The 24,013-nt window shown below is 34.4% G+C and overlaps 1 protein-coding gene across 1 annotated transcript; it reads left to right on the top strand.

The window, feature by feature from the left end:
- Nucleotides 1-454: 454 nt before the first annotated feature.
- Nucleotides 455-23,520, top strand: RGS21 (regulator of G protein signaling 21). Its single transcript, XM_042926211.1, has 4 exons — nt 455-465; nt 4,877-4,953; nt 9,160-9,326; nt 23,317-23,520. The coding sequence occupies exons 1-4, from the start codon at nt 455-457 to the stop codon at nt 23,518-23,520; spliced, it is 459 nt and encodes a 152-aa protein (XP_042782145.1).
- Nucleotides 23,521-24,013: the final 493 nt, after the last annotated feature.

The raw sequence follows: 24,013 nt of genomic DNA, 5'->3' as shown, positions 1-24,013 counted from the left end.
GTCTTCCTAAGACTCTCTGAAAATCAAAGAACAGAGGGAAAAAATGATCGATGAAATACCTAAAGACAAATATTAAATTTTATATACTTTTTTTCTGAGTTGATTTAACCTCCTATGAACAATAGTTGTCTTGTAAATGGATGTATATGAATTTTAGGAACCAAACTTTCAAATGGAATTTATTTCAGTTATGCCACAGACTCAGAGAAATGTCACATTTATTCAATGAGTTATTTGTTACTTAGAAGTTTAAGTGTTTTGACCAGTGAAAAGTTAACAACAAAATGAAAAGAGCTGAGCATAGCATGATTTAAAGAATGCCAATTTGTAACCCAGGGGATAGGTATTTGCATACTAATTGTAATGTTCCTGCTGTCACATTACCTTCAGCTTGAAGATCAGTCAGAAAGAGAAATTCGACATCATCTGTGACAGTCAGACAGTGGAACGAAAAATGCCAGTGAAGTGAGTTGCCTTTTAAAGCTATTTTTATCTCAGAAGAGGTACAAATGAAACACTTGAGCCTTCATTAGTCTCGATGTTTTGTTTCCTTCATTTCTGATAAATATGCTAATTGTTGTCTTTCTTACTGATTGATTTTCTTCCCCTTTCTCTATTGATTTCTTCTTCTTTTCTAAAATATGTCAACAGCTCATGACTTGCTTTTGCAGTTAGTTCTTTATATTTGCTAATATAAAGCAAGGTTATAAAGGGAGAAAAACCGGTGAGCTTTCTTTATGTGAAGCTTTTCAAAATAATGAAATGTTAAGAGTTCGAGACATAGATATGTCTGATCCTTGCAAAAATTATTCATTATTGCAATATTTATTGAGAAATTTGAAAACAGATATTAAGTGCTGGGTAAGGAAGCAGCTGTCACTTCCTAGAGCACATGGACCCCTTGCTTGAATTTCCCATTCTCCAGCACACTGCTAATTGAGTGTGAACAGCTAAGTTGTTGGATTCCACATTTTTTAATGCAATACAACTGGTTCTAGCTGGCACAATTAGCAAGATAACTGGTAGCTTTCACGCAGTTCCCATCTGGCCTGGCTCTTCTCCGGACACATAATATGGGGACTGCTGGCCTTGATGGTGTTCGCTTAATGAAGGAAACAGAAAGGAAATCAGCCAAAACCCCATGAAACACTAAGTGCAATTTTGGCTCCAGATACATGGTGAATTTTCATGGCAAATCATACACATACAAAAAGTTACTCTGATTATGCATCACAGTTATTCAGGAAATGCACACACTCAGACAGTCAGACAAAAGCTCTGTTCGAGTTAAAACTAAAATCAAAACAAAATTTAAAAACAGAGAGAAATAGCAGAGAGGCACATTGTCCATTTTTTCAAGGTAACACGTGTCAAGTGAAATTTAACCAAGTTAGTACATTTTTAAATTAGCCACCTTCTTTTTTTCACCAATTTGAATTTGCTAGTTTCTTTCTTAACATTTATATAGTTGCATTTTTTAAAACATAAAACATAATTCTCACGTCTAACATGAGAAATGTCCTATTTTCATTTGATAACGTGTGACATTTAAGAATCTGTCTTCTGAAAAGTTTCTATTGAGTCCGCAATTACTGCAATTCAGCTATTATTTAGAGGAAATATTTGTGTGAAATGCAATAAACTCTATCAGAGAAAATGCAATTTCAAATTATTTATTATTAATGTTCCAAAACATGAACAAAGTACACGCATATGCATATTGACCTATTCATTCAAGGAAGAAGTGTAAAAAGAGTTTGGGTCATAAGGAGATATACCTGTGCTTGAATTCTAACTGCCTATTAGTATATGCAAGGTATTGCGCCAGTCATTAGCATCTCTGAGGCTCTTTATTTATTTGTAACATAGGATTAAAACACATTGTCATTTATAAGATTAAATAAGGTAAAGTATATGACATGCTGAACACCATGTGGTATAGATTGCAAACATTCAATACATTGTTGTACATTTTGATGCTACTAAAAATATTGTCTTTCAGCTTATTCATATATAACAATAACTTACTCTTCCACAGAATTATAAATATACAATCAACCCGGAAGTTAAAATTTTAAACAGAAAATTAAGAACATTATTTCTTTAAATAGTTGCATTTCACCTAGATTCTGAAAAGTAAATACTGTGTTACCACCAACCCTCCCATCATATCAGGTAGTCAAAATTGAACCTTTCAAGTCAAACTTGAAATAGGTTAGAAAATTGTGAGCTGAGAGCATTCCAGGAATTATCACACACCTGCAGAGGTATTCTTTCAGAGAGCTGAAAGGCAAATTTACCTTTTATAATAATGCAGCATTTGGTGGACCATAAATAATACTAGAATATCCCAGTATCTCTAATTCTGTTACCTATAATATTCTCTATCTGTAGAAAATTATATTCTAGTATATCTCTTTAACTCAAAACATTACATTTTTTCTCTTGTCCTTGGTATCACACCATTTTCAGACTTTGTTTTCTTCTTTTGTTTTTACTGTTTTCCTACACTAATGAAGATTACTAGAATAGCTACCATTTACTTCAATACTTCCATTCCTAAAACTCCTTTACTTCTGATAAGGTCTTCACTGAATATTCCTTTTGCTTTCAGTGTATGCAAAATCTGGCTCTCCCTAAATGACATGACTTGCCTTGATGACTTCAGAATGGATTTTGTCCATTTTCTCCAATTTCACATCTCTTAGGGATGGGAGTGAGGTCTGTAGTCTGTCGCTTCCCAATGATGCTTTCGCATCATGTCTCCTCTTCCTTCCACCATTACACGCTTTGATGCTAATGCCATTCAACTATAACTTTCAATAATCGTCTTATCACTGTCATCTACCAGCATCTTGAAAGCCATTGCGCTGCCTCCACTGAAGGTTTTAATACCTGCCACTATTTGGGGTTTGGTCATTCCTTCATTATTTGTTTCTATGTTCAACAAACATTTTTTTGACCAGACATACTGTTCTTGGTGGTGGAAAATAACAATATTTCATCAGAGAACCTACACAATGGGGGAAGTGTATTTTCATCCCTGAATGCTTTTTGCCTAGATTGTTTCTCAGTGGTTTTTGTTTGTTTGTTTGTTTGTTTGTTTCTTTGTTTTTGTGTGTGTGTGTATGTGTGCTTTTTTTTTTTTTTTTTTTTTTTTGGTAGCTGTTCCTCATTCAAAGTGGGTGTACTGTGCAGCCAAGCTTTGTCTTAAAACTCCTCACTTCCCTGTTCACTTACATGTATTCCACTCATGGAAAGTAGGCTTTTTAAAAATAATCTGTTAACCACTAAATATCAGTCTTCAAATAGATATATTTTTAGACATGTGCACATTAGGAGACCATGCGATGATTTTAGCACTATTTGGTAGAATTCTTACAAGATCTAATATTTGAGTCATATGAATTATCACATAAGCTTGTTAGAGTAACAGGTTTTATAGTGCACAAAAGCTCTTCAATGTAGATTTAAATCTAAGTTTCAGTCCCATTCTCCATTAATGAAAAATAGAAATTGAACAACTAAATTTTTTAAGTGTCCATTTAAATGAAAACCCACAATTTCAAAATGGTTTCACAGAAAATCTTGTGTCCCTAAGATTTAATAAATCAAGGGAGAAAGAAAAATCATCTGTCTACCACCAGCAAAGAAATCTCAGACAGGAAATGTAAGTAATGGAAGATAGTAAAATGAATTCCCAGTCACAGAGCCCTCTCTATGCACCCTCTAATGAGGACAGCCATTATTATCTGAAAATACAACCACATCTGCAACCACAGAAGAAAGCACACTCAATCCCAACACAAATAATAAAAATGGCAGCAAATTATAGGAAGTAATAGATATAAAAGCATAGAGATCACTTCACAAAGCGTATTCAAGATTAGTCACCTTAACATGCAAATGTAAAATTTATAAGAATTACTAGATATGAGACTCTATTTTATTATCAATTGTTTTAATAAAAACTTTCAAAAATTAGCCCATGCATTTCCATAAGTAGGTCATTTGCACATCACAGCTACATGATCTAAGTTTTTTTTCTGGGTAGCAGATGCTTTCTATGGTTGGGAGCTTATCTCATCAGGATCTTAGTTTATTAAGGGGAATAATGCATGATATATTTGCATCTCAGAAAATTTATATCTTAAACCTGATTTACTATTTCTACATCATATCCCCAAAAGTATACCTTCTTCAGAAGACTTAAGTCTATAAATTTTTTGACTTCCTTGGAAAAGATATTACTCTGTCCTGACAGATACCTAGATTTAAATAAATCATCCCAGAATGGGAAGCATACCAGTCTTAGGAGAAATAAGGTCTGTCTCAGAGTGGGGTAAAATCTTCTCAAAATACTATAAATAAATACTTTCAAGATCATCACATGTTAGAAATTCTTAACTGAAATTTTCTTTTACTTTTTTGATATACACAATTATGACATGGATAATTTTATATATTGTGAAAACTCAGAAAATAGTTCACTCATCACTACTGCTATCATGAAAACTTTTCAGAAATAGACTAGAGTAATGCCTTGTAAATTAACAATTAATATATTTATAGTTGAGAAAAACTCAATATACTTCATAGAACCATGAGCAATATCTCCTTTGCACCTTTATTAGAATATAAGAATTTACAAATATTAATAACATTTAAGCATTAATAAGTAATTTGCTGATATCAAATTATATACCACTTTATGTTGATATTGCTGTCCACTATGAAAAACATTAAATAATTTTTGCTTACCTTTTGCAGTTTGATTAATGGTGCTTTTAAATTACATAACTCAACAAATACACATATCTCAAATATTACTGTAGGTTATAGAAGAAAAAGATCACAATGCTATTGTCAAGGGTAGATGTTGTTTCTACAGGTCACCAACAACAGAAACAATGGCGTGGTCTGAAAATATGGACACACTTTTAACCAATCAAGGTAAGATACAACTAAGTTTAAAAATATAACGATTAAAAGTAAATCATTAAATTCTGAACATTGTAGTCATCATAAAATATGAGTTTGATCAATATTTGAAGTATAAGATTTCCAACAGTCTCACAAATTTAGGTCTCAAACCTAAATGGAATTAGGTTGGACTTAAAATAAGACAAGATTATAGAAACTCAAAACGTTAACACAAAAAGAAAATCCCAAATAGGAAGTGAGAAATTTGTCATTTTTTTGTACTCATTATCATTTGATGTATGTATAATGACTGTTCTTGCTACAAGTTGAAAAAAATACACAAACTATTGAAAAGTTGAAAATTGAAATAAATGACTTGCTTTTTCATGTCTTGGAAGCTAAAAAAACTTTTTAAAGTATTTATTCCAACTGATATTCTAATTTCTAGTGAAAACAAAAACATATTTAAATGTATTAATATGTACCTGTGTGGATGTTTATATTTATATTTAATACGGCTCAATAAGGCAATTTGGGCCAATTATAAATAAAATACCCTAGAATTTGATTCAAAGTAATCATTTGGAACTTCTGTTTCTGTTATAGATAATTTTGCTTTGCAGCAGTTCTATTGCATACAGGAAAAAGAAATGGCACTACAGAGACATATATTTTAAAATATTTAAAATTTAGTATTGTTGGTACTAATCAAATGGAATTTCCACTTTAAATTTGTTAAGTAAATATCAGAATATTAGAAAAGTTTTTTTTTAACGTTTATTCGTTTTTGAGAGACAGAGAGAGACACACCATGAATGGGGGAAGGGCAGAAACAGAGGGAGACAGAATCCGAAGCAGGATCCAGGCTCTGAGCTGTCAGCACAGAGCCCCGACAGTGGACTCGAACTCACCAGTTGTGAGATCATGACCTGAGCCGAAGTCAGATGCTTAACTGACTGAGCCACCCAGCCGTCCCTAGAAAAGTTTAAAACATTATAAAGTTCGGTGAATTTTTCATAGTTGCTTATTCATATATAAAATTGGATTGGATTAAACAAAATTATTCTGATTTTATGATTCTTAAATAACTAATTCCTAAAGCATAGACATAAAAGAATCCACGTTGCTCCTAGAATCCAATTAAGAACATATACCAAAGACATCAAAGATATGGAATTGCATTTTTATAAGTTTTGAATGGCGTGTTTCTTTTCTACTTAAGTGTATAACCAGTGGGACAGATCAGGTTTACAAAAAGCCTTAAGAAAGTATCTCTGCAGGTGGTGATCCGGCTGGCTCCAGAGAAGGGGAGATCCAGGGGCCAACACCACAGAACAGAGGCATAGAAGATGTTGAGCTGAAGGCAAATGCTTTCCGCAACATATCTCCTGATCTTTTTTATTTCGTGCCCACATAGAGTAGAAGACACACAGATTCATTTGAGTAGCTGTTGGTTTTTGCTTTTTATAATACCAAAAACAGCTTACAAAAAGAAAATGCTTCTTAATGCTTTAAACAGCTAAATGATTTCACCAAATTATCTAGTTATTTTGTCATCTTGGGGATATGTCTTACAGGTACCACACATAGGCTCTCAGATAGGTTTCAACACCTATTGTTTATTCCATTTGTCTAACCAGTAGCCATTCCAATTTGTAGAGAGTGCTCTCAGATGATATCATTTTAATCATATGTAGCATATTATTCCAAAGTCACATGACATTTTTTGATCGTTCATATTGTATACATAGAATAGAAGCAGAGTTCAGTAAAATAGTGTGTTCAAGACAAGGATAGCTAACTCGTTTTATCTGTTTATTCTGTTCCATTGTGCCCTAAACCTAGTGATGGCAGGGGGAGAGAAGCCGATAATTGCTCTCAGAGTGGTCCTTCGTTAAAATGGTAGGATGTGAGAAAATAGTAAGTTTCTTGATCTCTACCTTCCCATCTCTCTAAGATGCATTTAGATAATCCTCACTGGGAGGAAGCCTCATATACCTTAACGACACACATATAAAATATTGCCAGACAGGAATCTACATTCTTCCCGTATCCTTAAAGTATACTTCATTCTCTATATAAAATAGATTTTAGCATCAATTCTGTTTTGACCCCTCAAATTCATCATTGTTTGGACAAAACTCATGGAAATTTTAATTGACTGTTACTAAGAGGATTTTTATAACCTAAATTTGTGTCACAGAAGCTTCTTGGATGTATTTTTAAATGCAATAAATGTGCAGTTAATTGAATTTTTTATAGTGATCACATATTAACGACATCCACACTCTCCAATATTTCTACTGAGAATTTTAATTGGTACCTGATAACCTTTTGCCATGACTTGTTATTTCAACGCTATTTCGAATAATAAAAAAATGGTTAAATCTATTTTTAATCCAGTGTTTTTAGACATTTTAATCTTGCTCCCTTGAAGCCTTTCCCATTTTCTTTCACTAAACCATTCTGCTTCGTACCTGCAGCAACCTACAAACAACTGACTTTGGCTTCTTTTTCATAAACTATCTCTAACATTTTCTTTTTCACTAGTTAATTTTCCCTTTCCCCTGATTCTCCACAAGCTTATTAGTCCCAGCTTTGGAACTTGAAGGATCAGGTCTCTAAGCACACAGGGAAGAGCTGCTTTGAGGACATGCTAGGGGACCCTCGTGGCAGATGGAAGAGAAAGCCACCAACGTACCCTCCCAGAGGCAAGATCCCTCCCAGAGGCAAAAGCACTGATGTATATTTTCCTCCTCAGAGAGATCCATAGTCTCATTTATAAACAACTACCAACCTCAGAAGGGTACACTCTATGAAACCGCATAATGTGAACTCAAGGTACTGGCTTAGTCCACCAACTGCGGGAATCTGATAATGACTTTTCTTACCTGCTAACAAAAAGCACACTCCTAACCATTCTCATCACTAAACAATTTAGCAAGAATTACCTTCTTGAATGAGCTCTATATATGCCAAAGAAGAATATTTCAGGGCACATTTTGATGAAAAAATAAAGAAAAGAACAGTTTAAACAGGTGGTCATAAACTCAAATATCTATGAGAACAAGGAATAACACATGTGTAAATTTGACTGAAAGTAAAATGATGGGGAGAGATAAGGCATATGGGAATCATAGGCTGCAAGCACTAGCTGTTGTTATTAAATTCAAAGGAAATAGCATATACTAATCGAGGCAAAGTAAACAGCCTGCAAGTATGTGGGCCTATTTGAAGCCCCTGGTCTAAAGTTTCTGAACAAATTCATGCTCAGGAGAATACATGGGAGCAGGAGAAAAACACCATGAACAGGCTATGTTACAGTAGGTGCCATGAGGGAGATTGGAGGGACATCAGTGTTTTGTTTAAGGTAACATTGGGGAAAAGCCCATTTATTTGCCTCATTGACTTATAATTGCCTATCGCTACATCAAGAGGAAAAGCATTCACTCCAAGTATTTTGCCCATTATTTTCCTGGGTTAGAGATTAGAATTGGCCAATATATTCATCCAAAATTAATAAATGCCAGTCCTTCCTTCTTTGCTTTGAGCCCAAACCCACACAATCTAATCCCTTAGCATCAAATTGTGCTTCCTCACCAACTCAAGGTAACAAAGATATTCTTACTTGAAATTGCTTTTAACATCATTAGCTTCATTTGGGCTTAGTGCATTGGGTGTAGAAAGCTAAAGCCTATGCAGTTTCCCATAAAGTAACTGCTATCAAGACTTTACCCTACGGGTGCCCGGGTGGCTCTGTCAGTTGAGCGTCCAACTTTGGTTCAGGTTATGATCTCATGGTTTGTGAGTCAAGCCCCGTGTTGGGTTCTGTGCTGACAGCTCGGAGCCTGGAGCCTGCTTTGGATTCTGTGTCTCCCTCTCTCTCTGTCCTCCCCTGCTCTCTCTCTCTCTCTCTCAAAAATAAATAAACATTAAAAAAAAAAAGACTTTCCCCTAAACGCAACTCCTAGACATTTCAGATCTAGAAAGAAAAGTACAGGTTTTCTTTGTTAGTGGAGCTAACTGGATACATAGAGACAAGACTATTTTATGTTTATGATTACTGATCAAAAATAAGGTTTCTACACTTAAAGACAAAAACGTAAGTATATATAGAAGGATGATAAACATTTGCCACTGAATACTAAGTAAATGCTCATATCATACAACGTATTCATATTGGTTATGTATACTGCACTGAATGTTTCTTAAATTTTTCTCTTTTGTATTTTACAGCTGGTCTAGATGCTTTTCGAACATTTCTAAAATCAGAGTTTAGTGAAGAAAATGTTGAGTTCTGGCTTGCCTGTGAAGACTTCAAAAAAACAGAAAGTGCAGAAAAGATGGCTTCTAAAGCCAAGATGATTTATTCTGAATTCATTGAAGCTGATGCCCCTAAAGAGGTGAGTAGAATATTCTAGAATAGTGAATATTCATCTCCCAGCAAATCTGCTCCCAATTATAAGACACTAAATCCATCTAAAGGGAAATCAAATTGTCGCTATGTATTCAAATTGAAAATGTCTGTAAACTCCAATAGAAGTGTCTTAAGATGATCCTATCTTTCACTGATTCAGCAAATATTTTTCAATACCTGTTATGTGCCAGGTTTTGTTTCTTTGACCAAAACTTTGACCAGAAGTTTTGTTTCTCTAGCACGACATTCATATTCTTGAAAAATAGTATTTATTGTCTTAAGTTAAATTGCTCTAAAGTTAATCCTACAGAAATGCTATTTAAATGTGTTGTTGCATTTCAAGCTCACTTTGGTTTTTCCTGTTGTAAATCATGGTAGTCAACGTGGAATAGAATTCTAGAGTAGAATAATTTATTTAACAAATTAAGAATAATATGTGGGGGAATACAGCTACTAACCAACATTATGAATTCTTCATTTTTAGTAGTTTGGATGTCCACATGATGGCATGTAATGTCTTATTTTTCAAAAGAAGGGTTTGCTTACCTTTATTTCTTTAATGGCAAAAATGAGCCAAAGGTGTGAGGCATTGTTTTATGTGATCAGGACCCACCTGCGATGCTTTAAGGTCAGGAAAGTAGAAAACGCCTTAGAAAGAAACCTGGAAAGACTGATAATAGCTCCCCAAAAAGTGTTCAATGTGTGTAACACCTCATTTATATTTGATTTCATTTTCAGAACCAAAACTGTGATCATCTTCACATACCCCTTTAACATTTTACTTTAAAGTTTAAGCAATTTATAATTTAAAACCACTTCCGTTCCCCGCTGATGATATCCTGTAAGCAAAGAGTTTTAATGCATAAATAGCAAACAGAAAGCTACACTGCATTACTAGTACCAAATAGAAACTTCTGGTACAAGTCATTTTTCTAATAGAGGTAAAATATCAGTTTCCTCCAAAGGGACAGTTATATTTTCTGATCCAAAATTAGGATTCATGGTGTGAGAAGGGTTATTGTACTTATGGGGACAAAGAACAAAATAGGTGAAATGAAAACACTTTTGGAAAGTCCAGGACATAAAGTTGCTGTAGCAGTAGTTCAAGTTTTAATTGGACATTAATTACTGCAGCATACATTGGCTAGTATAACTTTACAGGCATATATATGAGCCACTAAAGCACAGCCTTGAATTCATGCGGTGGTGAAGGCAGGGGGTGGATTTTTAACTGCTGTGGAGCTATTTTAACATTCATTTCCCAGTCACCATCTAAGAATCAATAAATAATTCTGGAAAATTGAAAATATAGTGTATGAGATTTGTCAAGTTGATTAATGTGTCATTCCCTAAAAGGCTTTGAAATCAGCTCTAAAGATATCCTATTTATTGTGATATTGATTTGAAAGCCAGATTTTTTTCTTCTTTATGAATTCATCTAATTAACAGTGATTGTTTTAGAATAACATTCTCAAACATTTGCATGAAAAGTCTTCTAATAAGAAATGCCACCTTTTCATTCAATCTTACAATATATAATAAATTATCAATTTTGACAAAACAGTTTTGTTTTCCTAGTCTTGTCTTCTAAAATAAATTTACACAGTAATAATTTAAACAAACAGCACAGTCATTATTTTAGGATATAAGAATTTTACAGCTTTTTATAATTTGCCCATCTAATTAAATTGGCTAAATAAATATAACTAAATTTATGACTGCTTTTCAAGTAGTAGATTATGTTTTCTCCTTGAAGTGTCTAAAAATGTTTTTATTGAATATGACAAAATTCACTGAAAACAAAGAAATATATATATATATTTGAAATAGTCATTATCTTTCCTATTATTTGCCATTAGTTGTTTCTATTTCAACAAATTATTAAATTTCAATTCCCAAATTACTAAAGGGCATTTGCCTCTTATATTATATACCAATCACAGTCTTCAAGATATTTCCCTGTAGTCCATCAGCTTTAGTTTAATTTTATTACAACTGCGAGTATGTTGAGTCATTAAATCTATTTTTTGAATACCTGTCCACACGGTGAAGTGATGAAACAGAAGATAGTGACTTGTAATAAAACCAGCCAAATATACAAAAAGCAATATAATAATAAAGCCACATTTAAAATTCATTTTAGCACACTGGAAAAGTGATCAAATCTGGAGAGTTAAGGGATGTTTTTTCAGGGTAATTTACAAATGAAAAATGTATGTCATGAAAAGAGTAATATCAAGTCAGCATTTGAAGAAAGAATATTTCAGACTGAGGACATGGTGATACAACATGGAGGTACAAAGCTTCCCGGTGTTTTCTAGAAACTGCAAACATTTTGATATTGCTAATGAGAAGTGGGGGGTGAAGTTGGATAGGCAGCAGTAAAGATAAAGAAAAGATGGGAAGTATTCTAGATTTATCTAGTAGGCAGACTTAACGAGATGAGGTGATATATTTGATATGGAAGCTGGAAGACATGATTTTCATAAGTAAAAACAGTTACTTAAGAATGAGATTTATATGAAAATATTCTCCATTTTGTTATACGGTTGTAGTTGTACAAGTGACTCTTACAAAGAGTCAAAATTATAACCAATTTCCTTGGTAGCAAACCCTAAAGTAAAGGACAATGGCAAAGTCATCTTATCCGAATGTCTATTAATTCCTGTTTATTTTCTTTTCCACTTCTTGTGTCTTTATTTCCTCATCTATAAAGTTGCTATCATAACTTAACAATTTTTAATTTATGCACTTAGACAATTTACAATTAGATTATACTAAATTTACAATAAACAATCCCTGTCTATAAATTGACATTACTAATGGTTCTCAGTTTCCCAGGCAAAGACAGCACGTTGAACAAAACAGCAAAAAAAATGAACTTCTTGGTCTCTAAGAGAAATGATAATAATTGTAACTGGCCTTTATGCCCTCTCACTTACAGTGTTACAGTTCCTTTGGTTTCTACACTAAAAGAGAGTTAGTGTGATGTAATGGAAAATTGGAAATTTAGAGATACCTAGATCTAATTCAAATCCTGTAATTTTGTGGTAAGCTGCTTTATCTCTCTGAGCCTCAGTTTCCTCATCTAAGAAAGCATTTATAAAACAAGCATGTAACAACCACAGAATACACATGAGAATGATGAATGGGACCACATGTCAATGGTTTACATTATGCAGAACAGCTTTTAAGAAATTGTAATCCCTTTCTTTTTGAAAAAAAAAACAAGTCACATTATAGCCTTATGAGCTATAGTTTCAACCTGAAAACAACCATTATACAAACATGTTAGCAAATCACTAGTTTCAAATAAAAAGTACTACTTATTGAATGGACTATACCTGAATAATTTTAGAAGAAAATGCTGAGGAAAAAAAAAGTATGACCCAAGTATTTTAAGTAAGTGATTTGAAAATGAGAAAATTATTAGACAAGCAATATTTTTAAATTATTTTTAATAATGTTAAAATATTTTCAAGCAATATTTTCTACTTAACACACATTACGTACCTTTAGGTAGTAACGGAAAAGTTCTTAAACTTGTATTCATTCTTCCTTTAATTTGGAAAGAATTTCATAATATTTCATAATATTTGGAAATTTTAAGAAAATAATACTTCGTCTCAAAAGAATGGAAATCTCCAAAAAAATTCAAATAATATTTTTGTATTAGCTAAGACACTGACATATTTTAAATATTCATGTTATATCTATATCACTTATATATATTATGTTTATATCATTCCTTTATATTGAAAAGAAAATTGGTCAGGATGGAAAAATATGTGATTAAAGAGAGAAATGTTTATGTCATCATTCTGTGATATTAGAAAATGTTCTAAATCATACAACAGTGGGATGTTTAAAATTATATAAATTCAAAATCCAACTGCATATTATCCTGGATTATTCAATCCAGGAACAAATACATTGGCAGTTTTTTAAGTCAAAGGATATTGGTGTGAAGTACTTAATTGTTAAATGTATTTATTAAATGTGAAGACACCATAATTCATAAGACAAAGCAGGAACTATAGTCATAAAGAAGAAGGTATCTTAATGAGTAGTGTGCAGGACACTTTTTAAAATATCTGTGTCTGGTTTTTGCTTTTATTTTTAAGGCAGTATAATGTTATTTATTGGCATATTTTATTTCACAACAGTAAATGCTTATTCTGTGCCTACTATTCACCCTCATATATGATAAAGTACCTCCATGGAAGAGAAGCTCAGTCTAGGCTGGGGAACAGAATTAACACACACACACACACACACACACACACACACACACACACACACATAAGTATAAAGCAATATGTTGTGTGAAGCAGGCAGCTTGATAAGGAAATGCAAGAAAATAAAATAGGTTGAAACTATGGTTTGACTCAAAAAAACTTTGAATCTAGTTGGGTTTTTAAAAATGAAATTTATAGAACTAGGAAAAAATAGCAAGGCAACAAATGATTAAGTGCAAAACCAAAAAAAGTTACAGAGGAAACTCTTTGCATTAAACCTAGAAGGATATAATAATTGAATAGTAGTGAGACAAGATATTGAGATAAGGCCTTTATTTTAAGATTAGATTTAAATGGAGTCATGAGCTAAGGAAACAGATACATGAATTATTGGTAGAGAGAAGCCCATGAAAATGGGCATTTAGAAGCACTTCTGGATATAACTGTCTTGCCAATTTTGTATTCTCCATCTTACATTCAAAACTTTTCTTTACATTTTTAAGTGCCATTTCCTCGGTGTGTTGATGTTTTTGTCCTACCCCACAAGTTGCTGCTTATCAACAGTGCCCCCCCCAACTCTAGAATCATCTCCAGATATAATGAGTTTGCTTATTTATTAATTTCCTAACTTTGGTGCACTAATCACTAAGTGTCTAATACATGTCAGGAATCATGCTGGTGCAGATAAGAAAAAGGAAAGAATCCTTGAACAGGTAAAGCTAACCATTTTGATGGGAGGACTCCAGTTAAAAAATAATTACAATAAGCTTCCATGAGAGTTGCAGTAGGGAAATACAGGTAATGTGGTAGCATGCGTCAGGAAAATCCGATTCTAGGGGGTGATAAAATATATCTCAAAAGAAGTAATTCATGAGCTTTGACCAGTGATGGGAGTATAGAGGGAAATAAAACACAATAGGAGGGAAGAAAGGAAAGGAAGAACAGCGGAGAAAAGGATCAGCCAGTGCCTAGAAGCTAGTCCAGTAGGGAAGGAAGCCTCCTACTGTATGTCGCAGTGCAAACTGGGGTAATTCACCTCCTGGAGCCCAATAATTTCTGCCTCTGAAAATAAAGGGTCTATGAAAAAGAAAGAGAGAGACAGGAAAAAAAGGAGCAAATTGAGGAGGAGGTGGGGTAGGAGGAAGGGAGGAAAACACAGCTAAAGAAGCCCATGAGTAACATGTGCACAGTGCTTCTACGTGGACTCTCATCCGATCATCGTTGTCACTATCTTACGGAGGTATCACAATCATCCACATTGTACGGATGAAAATGAACTGAGCCCTAGAGAAAAAGTAATGAGCCCTGCATCATTAAGATACAACAGACCACGAGGCGAGAGGTCTACAGCCCATGCTTTTAGGTTTCAAATTCCTTTCTTCAGATCTATTTATCTTATATGTTTGCAAAATAGCCCAGAAACCTTGATGTTTATGCTAAAGGCAAAAGTATAAAATTATCTTGGCACATAGAGTCTATCTTCCTTTCTAACAAAAGCTTTATTTCTCTTTAATTTGTATAACTTCTTAAGCTATGAAGCTTAGATTCAAATATGGCATTAAGAGAAAAAAGAGTTGTGGGAGTATTTCTTCCAAATAATTTGCAGTATCATTTCGGGCCTCTGAAAAATTGGTTGCTACATTTCAACTCAAAAAGAAAACAGTCAGGAGTGCCTGGGTGACTCAGTAGGTTAAGGATCCAATTCTTGATTTCGGCTCAGGTCATGATCTCACGGTTTGTGGGATTGAGCCACACATGTGGCTGTGCACTAGGTGTGGAGCCTGCTTAAGATTCTCTCTCTCCCTCTCCCTCTGCTCCTCCCCTACTCACACATGCACGCAAAAGCTCTCTCACTCTCGCTCTCTCTTACAAAAAAAAAGGAAAACAGAAATACTCAGGTGTTTTTTGAACTTCCATGGATCCCTGTGCTACTGAAATTAATCTTGGATTAGTATGTTTGTGCTGTTTGAATGAAGCCAGTCAATCTGACTCCCCTGCAGCTGTTCCAGATAGCTTTGCTTATGTATGTCTATTTTTAGCAATCCTTATACATTGTCCATACATATTAAGTACATTATTTTTAGCAATTTGTGTGATTTCATATGTTATGATTTCTTTTGTTTCTTTGCCCAGTTTGAGATGTTAGCATTACCTCCCGATTCGTGTCACTTATTTCTGTCTCTAAAGCCAATAAGAACAAAAGGATAAAGTCTTGTGCAGGGATGAATTCCTTCTAGATGTTACAGACTTGGCTATTTTCAACTTTAATAGCCCCTTGAGAATATATTTCAGAATATTCGTGTGCCTTTAATGATGCCAAAAATGAAGTAATAGAAGAGGTGTTAGTGGTGATTAAATAGAATTATGTAACCAAAAACATGATTATAGGCGGCTTTAATTTGAATAGTAATTTTTAAGCTCTGTTGTGAATGAGGTCTGAGATGCTGCCTGCTCCATTTTAGTAAGGTGTTTTACATATGCATGCACACACCCTTTGCATAATGACAGTCTCCTGCTACACTATACTTTCTAAATGAGGACAAGGCTATCTAATTTGAATGTGAGAACACAATTGAAAACTTTTCATTCAAATTATGTAAAATTATATAAAGCACAGTTTAGGGTCACAGGAAAGCCAAATGGTACACTTTAAAATGTATTCTTCCTGATAAAATAATTTGTTGAAAACCAAAAGAATTTAAAAACCACTGGTGTAGCAAAGAGGAATTTGGCTGGCATGCCTTGTAGTTAACAAAATCACATGGGTACTAAAATATTCTGGATCTTTAGAATAAAATTGTTTTTAAACAACTACCACAAACATCATTCAGAAGGCAGTCATTTTAATGCAATGGATTGCTGTCAATGTCACCAGTGTCAAGGCCTTTTCAAAACTGACAGAATTTAAAAGCCTCTAAACGGTTGTGATGACATCTCAGCTGTCATTCTGGAAGAACCACAATTCTTGTTTTCTGAGATTGACAGTGCAGTGGTCTCAGATATCTAAGATAATTTATAATCTTTTGAAAAATAAGCATATTAAATATTGTATTTCAAGGAGTCCTTGAAACTAAAGAGTATCTTTACAAACACAATGCAAGTAACTATCATATTAGGAAATAATAGATCTCTGTTTATTTCCTCAACTGACACACTGTTCAGCCCAGGCTCTGGACCTACTAGTTTGACTGCTCAGCGAAGTCTAAGCTGCCCTGTAACTCCCAAGCAATTCAGGAGTCCCTCAATACCATACAATTGGAAAGTGTGCATCTTTAGAAGGCCACTTCCTGATGGATCTCACTTTTGGTCTACTCTGAGCTCAACACCTTTTCTGTCTTACTTTTTGAGATAGAAATCCATCCATGTATTTTCTGGTAGAACTCAGCCAAAAATCATAGTTGAAATGAATGCAAAGTTGAGGGTATGGTTGACAGACATGCCCCAGAAGTGATTCTTTTAAAGAAATTTATGTCAGAATATATATATTAGGCCCAACATTTTTCACTTCTTCCACCGGTTACTGAAAATTCAAGGCATTTTGAGAAGAAAAGACGTGACAATTTTGATAGCTTAATTCTCACATCTCACCCAAATTGACTTTTCAGGGGGCATTTAACAAAATTGATCACTCTCTCTCTTTTTTTTTTTAATTTTTTTAACTTTTATTTATTTTTGATACAGAGAGAGACAGAGCACGAACCGGGGAGGAGCAGAGAGAGAGGGAGACACAGAATCCGAAACAGGCTCCAGGCTCTGAGCTGTCAGCACAGAGCCCGACGCGGGGCTCGAACTCACAGACCGTGAGATCGTGACCTGAGCTGAAGTCGGACGCCCAACCGACCAGGCCACCCAGGCGCCCCGATCACTCTCTCTTAATTGAAATACTATCTTTAATTGACTTCTAAGACTTGATCTCTTCCCTCCTTACTGACTGCTCTTTAACAATTGCTTTTGCTGTGCAGACCCATAACCCAACATACACTATAATGAGGGAAGGCAATCCTCATTTCTTTTCTTTTTTTAATATAATTTATTGTCAAGTTAACTAACATACAGTTTATACAGTGTGCTCTTGGCTTCAGAGGTAGATTCCCATGTTTCACTGCTTATATACCACACCCAGTGCTCATCCCAACAAGTGCCCACCTCAATGCCCATCAGCCATTTCCCCTTCTGCCCGCCCCCCCCGCACCTCCATCAACACTCAGTTTGTTCTCTGTATTTAAGTCTCTTATGGTTGCCTCCCTCGTTGTCTGAAACTACTTTTTTCCAATTCCCTTCCCCCATGGTCTTCTGTTAACTTTCTCAGATTCCACATATGAGTGAAAACATATGATATCTGTCTTTCTCTGACTGACTTACTTTCTGCTTACATTCACTCTGCCAGGAATTTCCTCTAGTTCTATTTCTTTAAAAGAGCAGCTCAAGGGGGCACCTGGGTGGTTCAGTCAGTTAAGGGTCCGACTGGGGCTCAGGTCATGATCCCATGGTTCATGAGTTCAAGCCATACGTCGGGCTCTGTGCTGACAGCTCAGAGCCTGGAGTCTTTTTCATATTCTGTGTCTCCCTCTCACTCGGTGCCCCTCCCCCCACCTCATGTTCTGTCTCTCTCCCTCCCAAAAATAAAAAAATAAATAAAATAAACATTAAAAAAATGTTTAAAGGGCAGCTCAAACTTAACAAATTCAAGTCTGAGTCCTGATTTTGTGTTCAAAACTATCTTCTACTTGAGTCTCCCAATCTTAGTTAATAGCAACTCTGTTCTTCTGTTTGCTCTGGTGAAATAATTGGTAGTCATCCTTGATTCTTCTCTTCCACTCACACCCCATGTCCAATCCATCAACACTTTCTGTCACCTCATTCTTCAGAATATTGTTAAAATCCAGCCATTCTTAAAGATTTTGTCCCTCATCCCAGCTCACTATTCAATCACAAGCTCCACCCATTTACCTTCTAGATATCTTTAAAATATGTGCATGTCCCACTAATTACATAGTTGAATTCACCATCACCGACCACCTGAACTTCTGATATTTTTTTTCATTTTTCTTCCTTTTAAACACACCCAGCTATCACACCACATGGCAACCAGTGGCATGTTTTTTTGTTGTTGTTGTTGTTTTTCCAAACATGTTTGTACATCACCCCTTTACTTAAAATTCTCCTCCTTGCTCTCAGGTTAAGTAAGAATTCTTTAATGAGAACTACAAGGTCCCACATAATCTGGTGCCTTCATGCCTCTCCAGGTTCTTGTCTTTCCTCCTCTCAAACCCCACCAGGCTTCTTCTGGCTTACCCACCCATCTACAATTACCTTTCTTAATCTCTATTCATGACAGTACTTCAAAGATTTGCTTAAAATCTCATTTCCTTTGAACTGCCTTTTCAAAATCTGTCTTCTTGATGGACTTTTCACTTTAATCACCTCTTCAGATCCTTCACACAACTTCTAAGCACCCACTCAATAAAATATTTCAAATAAATAAGTTCTAGGAAAGATTACAAATGAAATGCCTACTTTTTCAAATATTTATTAGTTTTTACCCTCAGAAAAATGGGGATAATAATACTGTATATCTTATAGTAGTGTGCACGTGACATAAGACAGCCATATAAAGACTTAGTATATCGGTACTAATATTTAATAAATAGCAACAATTATTATTTACAGTTAAAATAATCATATTTAAATATCATTATGATTATTTTAGAGATAATGTCAGTGTCCAAATATTTTGCCAGGGATGAAAACAGAGTAATCAAGGAAAACATCTAGGGAGAGAAGACTTCGTATAGATGAAAGAATGCATATTTTGGGAGGCATGCAAAGAAAAAGGGAATTAGCAAAATAAATAGGGAAAAGACAACAGATACAAAAAGAGTTAGTTCCATGTCATGAACTATTGAATTCTCTTTGTAGTGACAAATCTGTTTTCTCTGATAATCAGATTGGATACTTAATATTAACAGAAGCCTTTGTACCTAAATCTGTTTAATCAAGAAATCAAATATCTTAAAAACTTTAAATCAAAATAGTGTGTAACGATAAGGAAATTATAGTGACTTTCCTTCTGTGGGTAAGGAAGGCTTCCCAGAGGACATTCAACTTAAGCTAAATCATAAAAGGTAAGGAAAATCTATACAGAATAAAATCGTGGGGGTGAAAGGGATCTTAGATGCTGAAAACAGCACAAATAAGAGCTTTAGGTACAAGAGTTCCTTCAGGAACAGAAAGTAGACCAGTTTTATAGATATTGCTAAGGACAAGTAGGAGATTTTGAAACAGCGCATCGGACTCTGGGTGTGAGGAAGTTCAAATGCCAAGGTAAGATATGTAAAGCTTATGTTACTAAAAATAATGGGTTTTCAGCTGAATATTCATACAATGAAAGTGATATTTTGGTGAAACTGGTGTAGTTATGCTTTCACATGTTCAGGAGGGAAAGAAAAGACATTATAAGAAGAGGTATCAGACTAGAGGTAAATTTCATAATTTAGGAAAGAAATTCCATTATAAAAGACTAAACTGGAGAAATATGAGTGAAAAGGACCATTACAAAATTACAAAAGAAAAGGCAAATGAGGGGGAAAAATAGAGAGAGATGAAAGAAAAAAGAAATGCCAGAGATGACTCCTATGTTTTGAGCTTGAAGAACTTGGAGGAAAATAATGACATTTATACAAACATGTGGGTGTGATGTTTTGTCACTGACATTAAGCTGAATTGCCAAGACAGAGTCTCTTAAGACTACTAATTATCTCCTGGGATTAGTATATCTGCTCATCACTCAGCTATCATAGCTGATGTTGGCAGCTCCTTGGTAGGAAAACAGACAAGTCAGAAAAATAAGAGAGGTAAGTCAGAAGAACAATTTTAACCTATTTTAATAAATAACATTAATTATTGGTATTATGCTGAAGTGGAATAGTTTTCTTCAAAATTTAAACATGATTTTTAAGAGATATAGAAACTTATTTTTTACTTTATTTATTCAGTACATATTTATTGAGTCCTTACATGGCTCAAGGCATAGAGAGGGATGCAGAAAATGTAAATATAGCCTAAGTGACATAGGGTGGATATTACTTGAATGTAGCCTTACAGACATAGAAGATGGTGAAAGGAGTGACTTTCAGCTAGACTAGGATGGTACGAAATAAAGTGTTCGTAGGTGGGAAAATAAAAGGAATTTGAAAGGAAGTGTCCAGCTTGGTAGAAATACAGGGCACACCTAGAGGAGAAAACATTGCATCAGGTAGGACTATGTTGTAAAGTCCATGAATGCCAAAATCAAGGCTTTGGAGTTTTCAAATAGGAAATGGGGAGTTACTGCAAGTGTTCAGGTCTGATGAAAATAAGAATAAGCCAGCACTGTGTACCAGGCACGTGCCAGCCCTGCTGTCAGTGAAAACTCACCCAGTGAATGAATGCCTCAGTGAGCTGAATTGCTATATTTACTATTATGGGGGATACAAAGTTAAACAAATTGCAGATGATGCCATTAAACAATTAACAGCATGGCTAAGGGAGGGAACAGGCAATATTTATCCTCATATCCCCACAACACAAGATAGGATTGACGAAACAGAATACCCTAGATGTTTAAAAACCACTGCAAGAGCTTGACGTCGGCCACTATTTACTGATCCCCACTATGAGGCAGGCGGTATACTAGGTTCATGACATGGCATCATGCCACTTCCCTCCTCAGAACTCTTCAGGGTCTTCCTAGTGCTTCTAGCAGAAAAATAAGAACTCTTTACACTTCACGTAAGCCCTACAAGACTCGTAGGCAACTCTCATTACAGGAACTTTCTTTGTCACACTCTATACTCCAGCCATCCAGGCATAGCAGCTTTTCAGAACATAACAAATTCTTGCATCAGGGACTTTGCTTTCATTGTTTTTTTTTTTTCTGCCAGAAATGTTTTGCCCCAGATCCTTAGAAGACTCGCTTCTTCTCATCATTCAAGTTTAAATCTAAAATAATGCTATTTATTTAGTTGTTGGTTATCTTTTCCCAAGTATAGAAAGCATTTTTGCATAATAGATACTCATAAATATTTGTGAAATCAGTGAATATATGGATCATTTCGTTTCATTCCTTGTAACAACTCAGTTAAGAACTATCTAGCTTAAACATGAGGAAGTAGAGCACAGAAATATTAAAATAACTCCCCTCTGGTCACCAAGGTTCTAAGTGTTAGAACACAGATGAGAAAATTATCCCAAAGTCTTTCCACTGTCCTGTACCATCTTCCTGTATAACGAAGAAGAAATTGATTCCAGGTTTTGAGGTCTTCAGCAAGTTGCAGCATTGAACCAGAGACTTTGATGGATGATGGCAAAGGATGATCAGAGAAATAAAAGTGCAGATGTGGGATCACTGAGTAGCTGACGTCTCTCAACAAAGAACATCTGTGAACAAATAGTGGCCTTTTCATGATTCTTTTCAAATTAAAAGTTTTTCTTCTTTCTTTCTTCCTGGAACAACAATATTAAAATATTTTGATATTACTTATCTCATTTAGTCCTTGAAACAGTTTAAGATAGATGCTATTCCTATTCCCTTTTATACCATGGAAATCGAAGATTAAAAGAAATGATAGAACTTACTTCATTCATATGAATAGCAAGTAAGTAGCTGAGGAAAGGTTTGATTATAGGTATGTCCTCCTCTTTTAACCTCCATTTAATAAGCAAAAATTAACATTTATAGTCTTTCTTTTACCAGACCCCCAAATTATGGCATTTTTGTAATCTCTTCCATTTTGCCAAGAGACACTTTAACTCTATTCAACTAATATTTATTGATTTCTTATTATATGGTAGATATTCTGCTAAAGACCAGAAAATAGAAAGATGAATAAGACAGATACAGGACCTGCCTTTCATGTTTTTAAATCTATGATTCAAATCTCTTCTGCACTTCATGAATATTTTCCATTTAAATTAGAAAACTTGGATATGAAATTTTCTGCTTCACAGAATATACCCTGGAATTTGTGTCCAAAAGAGTTGGACGAGTATCTTGACAAGAAGGTTTGGGGCATTTTACAAATTTTCAGATGAATGGTGTGTCTACTATAATAGATCTCTATTAGATCTTGCTGGGAATACTCATGTATAGTAATGTTATGGGGACAAGGATACACACACACACACACACACGCACACGCACACACATATAGATCTATTCCGTGGAAGGCATGGGAGTCAATGAAGAGGGGGATATTATTTGCTTTATTTTGGCAAACAAAAAGAAACACAAATCAGAATGAAAAGCAATGATGTGTGGGAAAACAACAAGGGGAAGTATGAAAATGAGGATGAGTTGGTAGAAGCCAATCTAGTAAGTTCTATTTATTGTTCTGTCTATGGAGAGTACATTGTAAGTATTAGGGTCAAAGTACTAAGGGAAAAGGATTTGCAGGAAAAGAAATTTAAAAACATGAAATATCTTGTTTGATTTTTCACCGTCCCATTTTTGTTTATAATCTCAAAATAAGGCTTTATCTGTGTTCTCTGTCAATGCCAACCCTCTCAACCTAGGAAATATAATTAAACCAAACATGTGTTCTACACTACAGAAAATAAATGTATGACCTTTCTGCTGTTTTGCATCAGATTAACTTTGTGTTTAGAAAAGAAATTATATAATATGTGCATCTACCATCTGTATAAACCATGTATTCCTTGATTAAACTAATGTAATGATATGCAAACTTATTTCCACAGATCAACATTGACTTCAGTACCAGGGACCTCATCTCAAAGAATATTGCAGAACCAACTCTCAAATGTTTTGATGAGGCTCAGAAGTTAATCTATAGTCTTATGGCCAAGGATTCTTTTCCTCGATTTCTAAAGTCAGAGATTTATAAGAAACTGGTAAATGGCAAGCAAGTTGGAAATCATAAAAAATGGTTTCCTTTTTTGTAAAAAAGGTTAATGATAAATCAGTAATGAAGTTAAAATTTGGGGAGAAACAAATGACAGGAGAGATCAACCTTTAATCGCTATACTCAAGGCTAAAATGTTTTAAATACACAAAAACAATATAAGTTTCTTTTAGGGTTTAGAAAACATTTTTTTTACTCCAGAAGAATACTTTTTTTAATATGTAAAGCTTGAATTTTTAAGTCATTTGTTTAGAATTATTCATTTTATCAGGTACTTAAAAATCTCCTACCGGGAGAATAAAAAGGAGTTAATAGAGATGTAATATACTCTTAAATCATAAGTGAATATTCTCATGACATTATGAATTCAAGAACTATATATCTTTGTGTTGCTGAGTGTGAGCTTGTTTAGCACCATATATGTGATTTTAAATTCCATTTACATTATTCAAAACCTTCTGTAAAAAGAGAAATTCTGAACCAAAACACAACCCTCCATTTAGTGCATTCAACTATTTCCTTTCAATCAAGAT

Source organism: Panthera leo, chromosome F3 (genome assembly GCF_018350215.1).
Source record: "Panthera leo isolate Ple1 chromosome F3, P.leo_Ple1_pat1.1, whole genome shotgun sequence".
Lineage (NCBI taxonomy): Eukaryota > Metazoa > Chordata > Mammalia > Carnivora > Felidae > Panthera > Panthera leo.
This window is presented reverse-complemented; position numbering and strand designations above follow the sequence as displayed.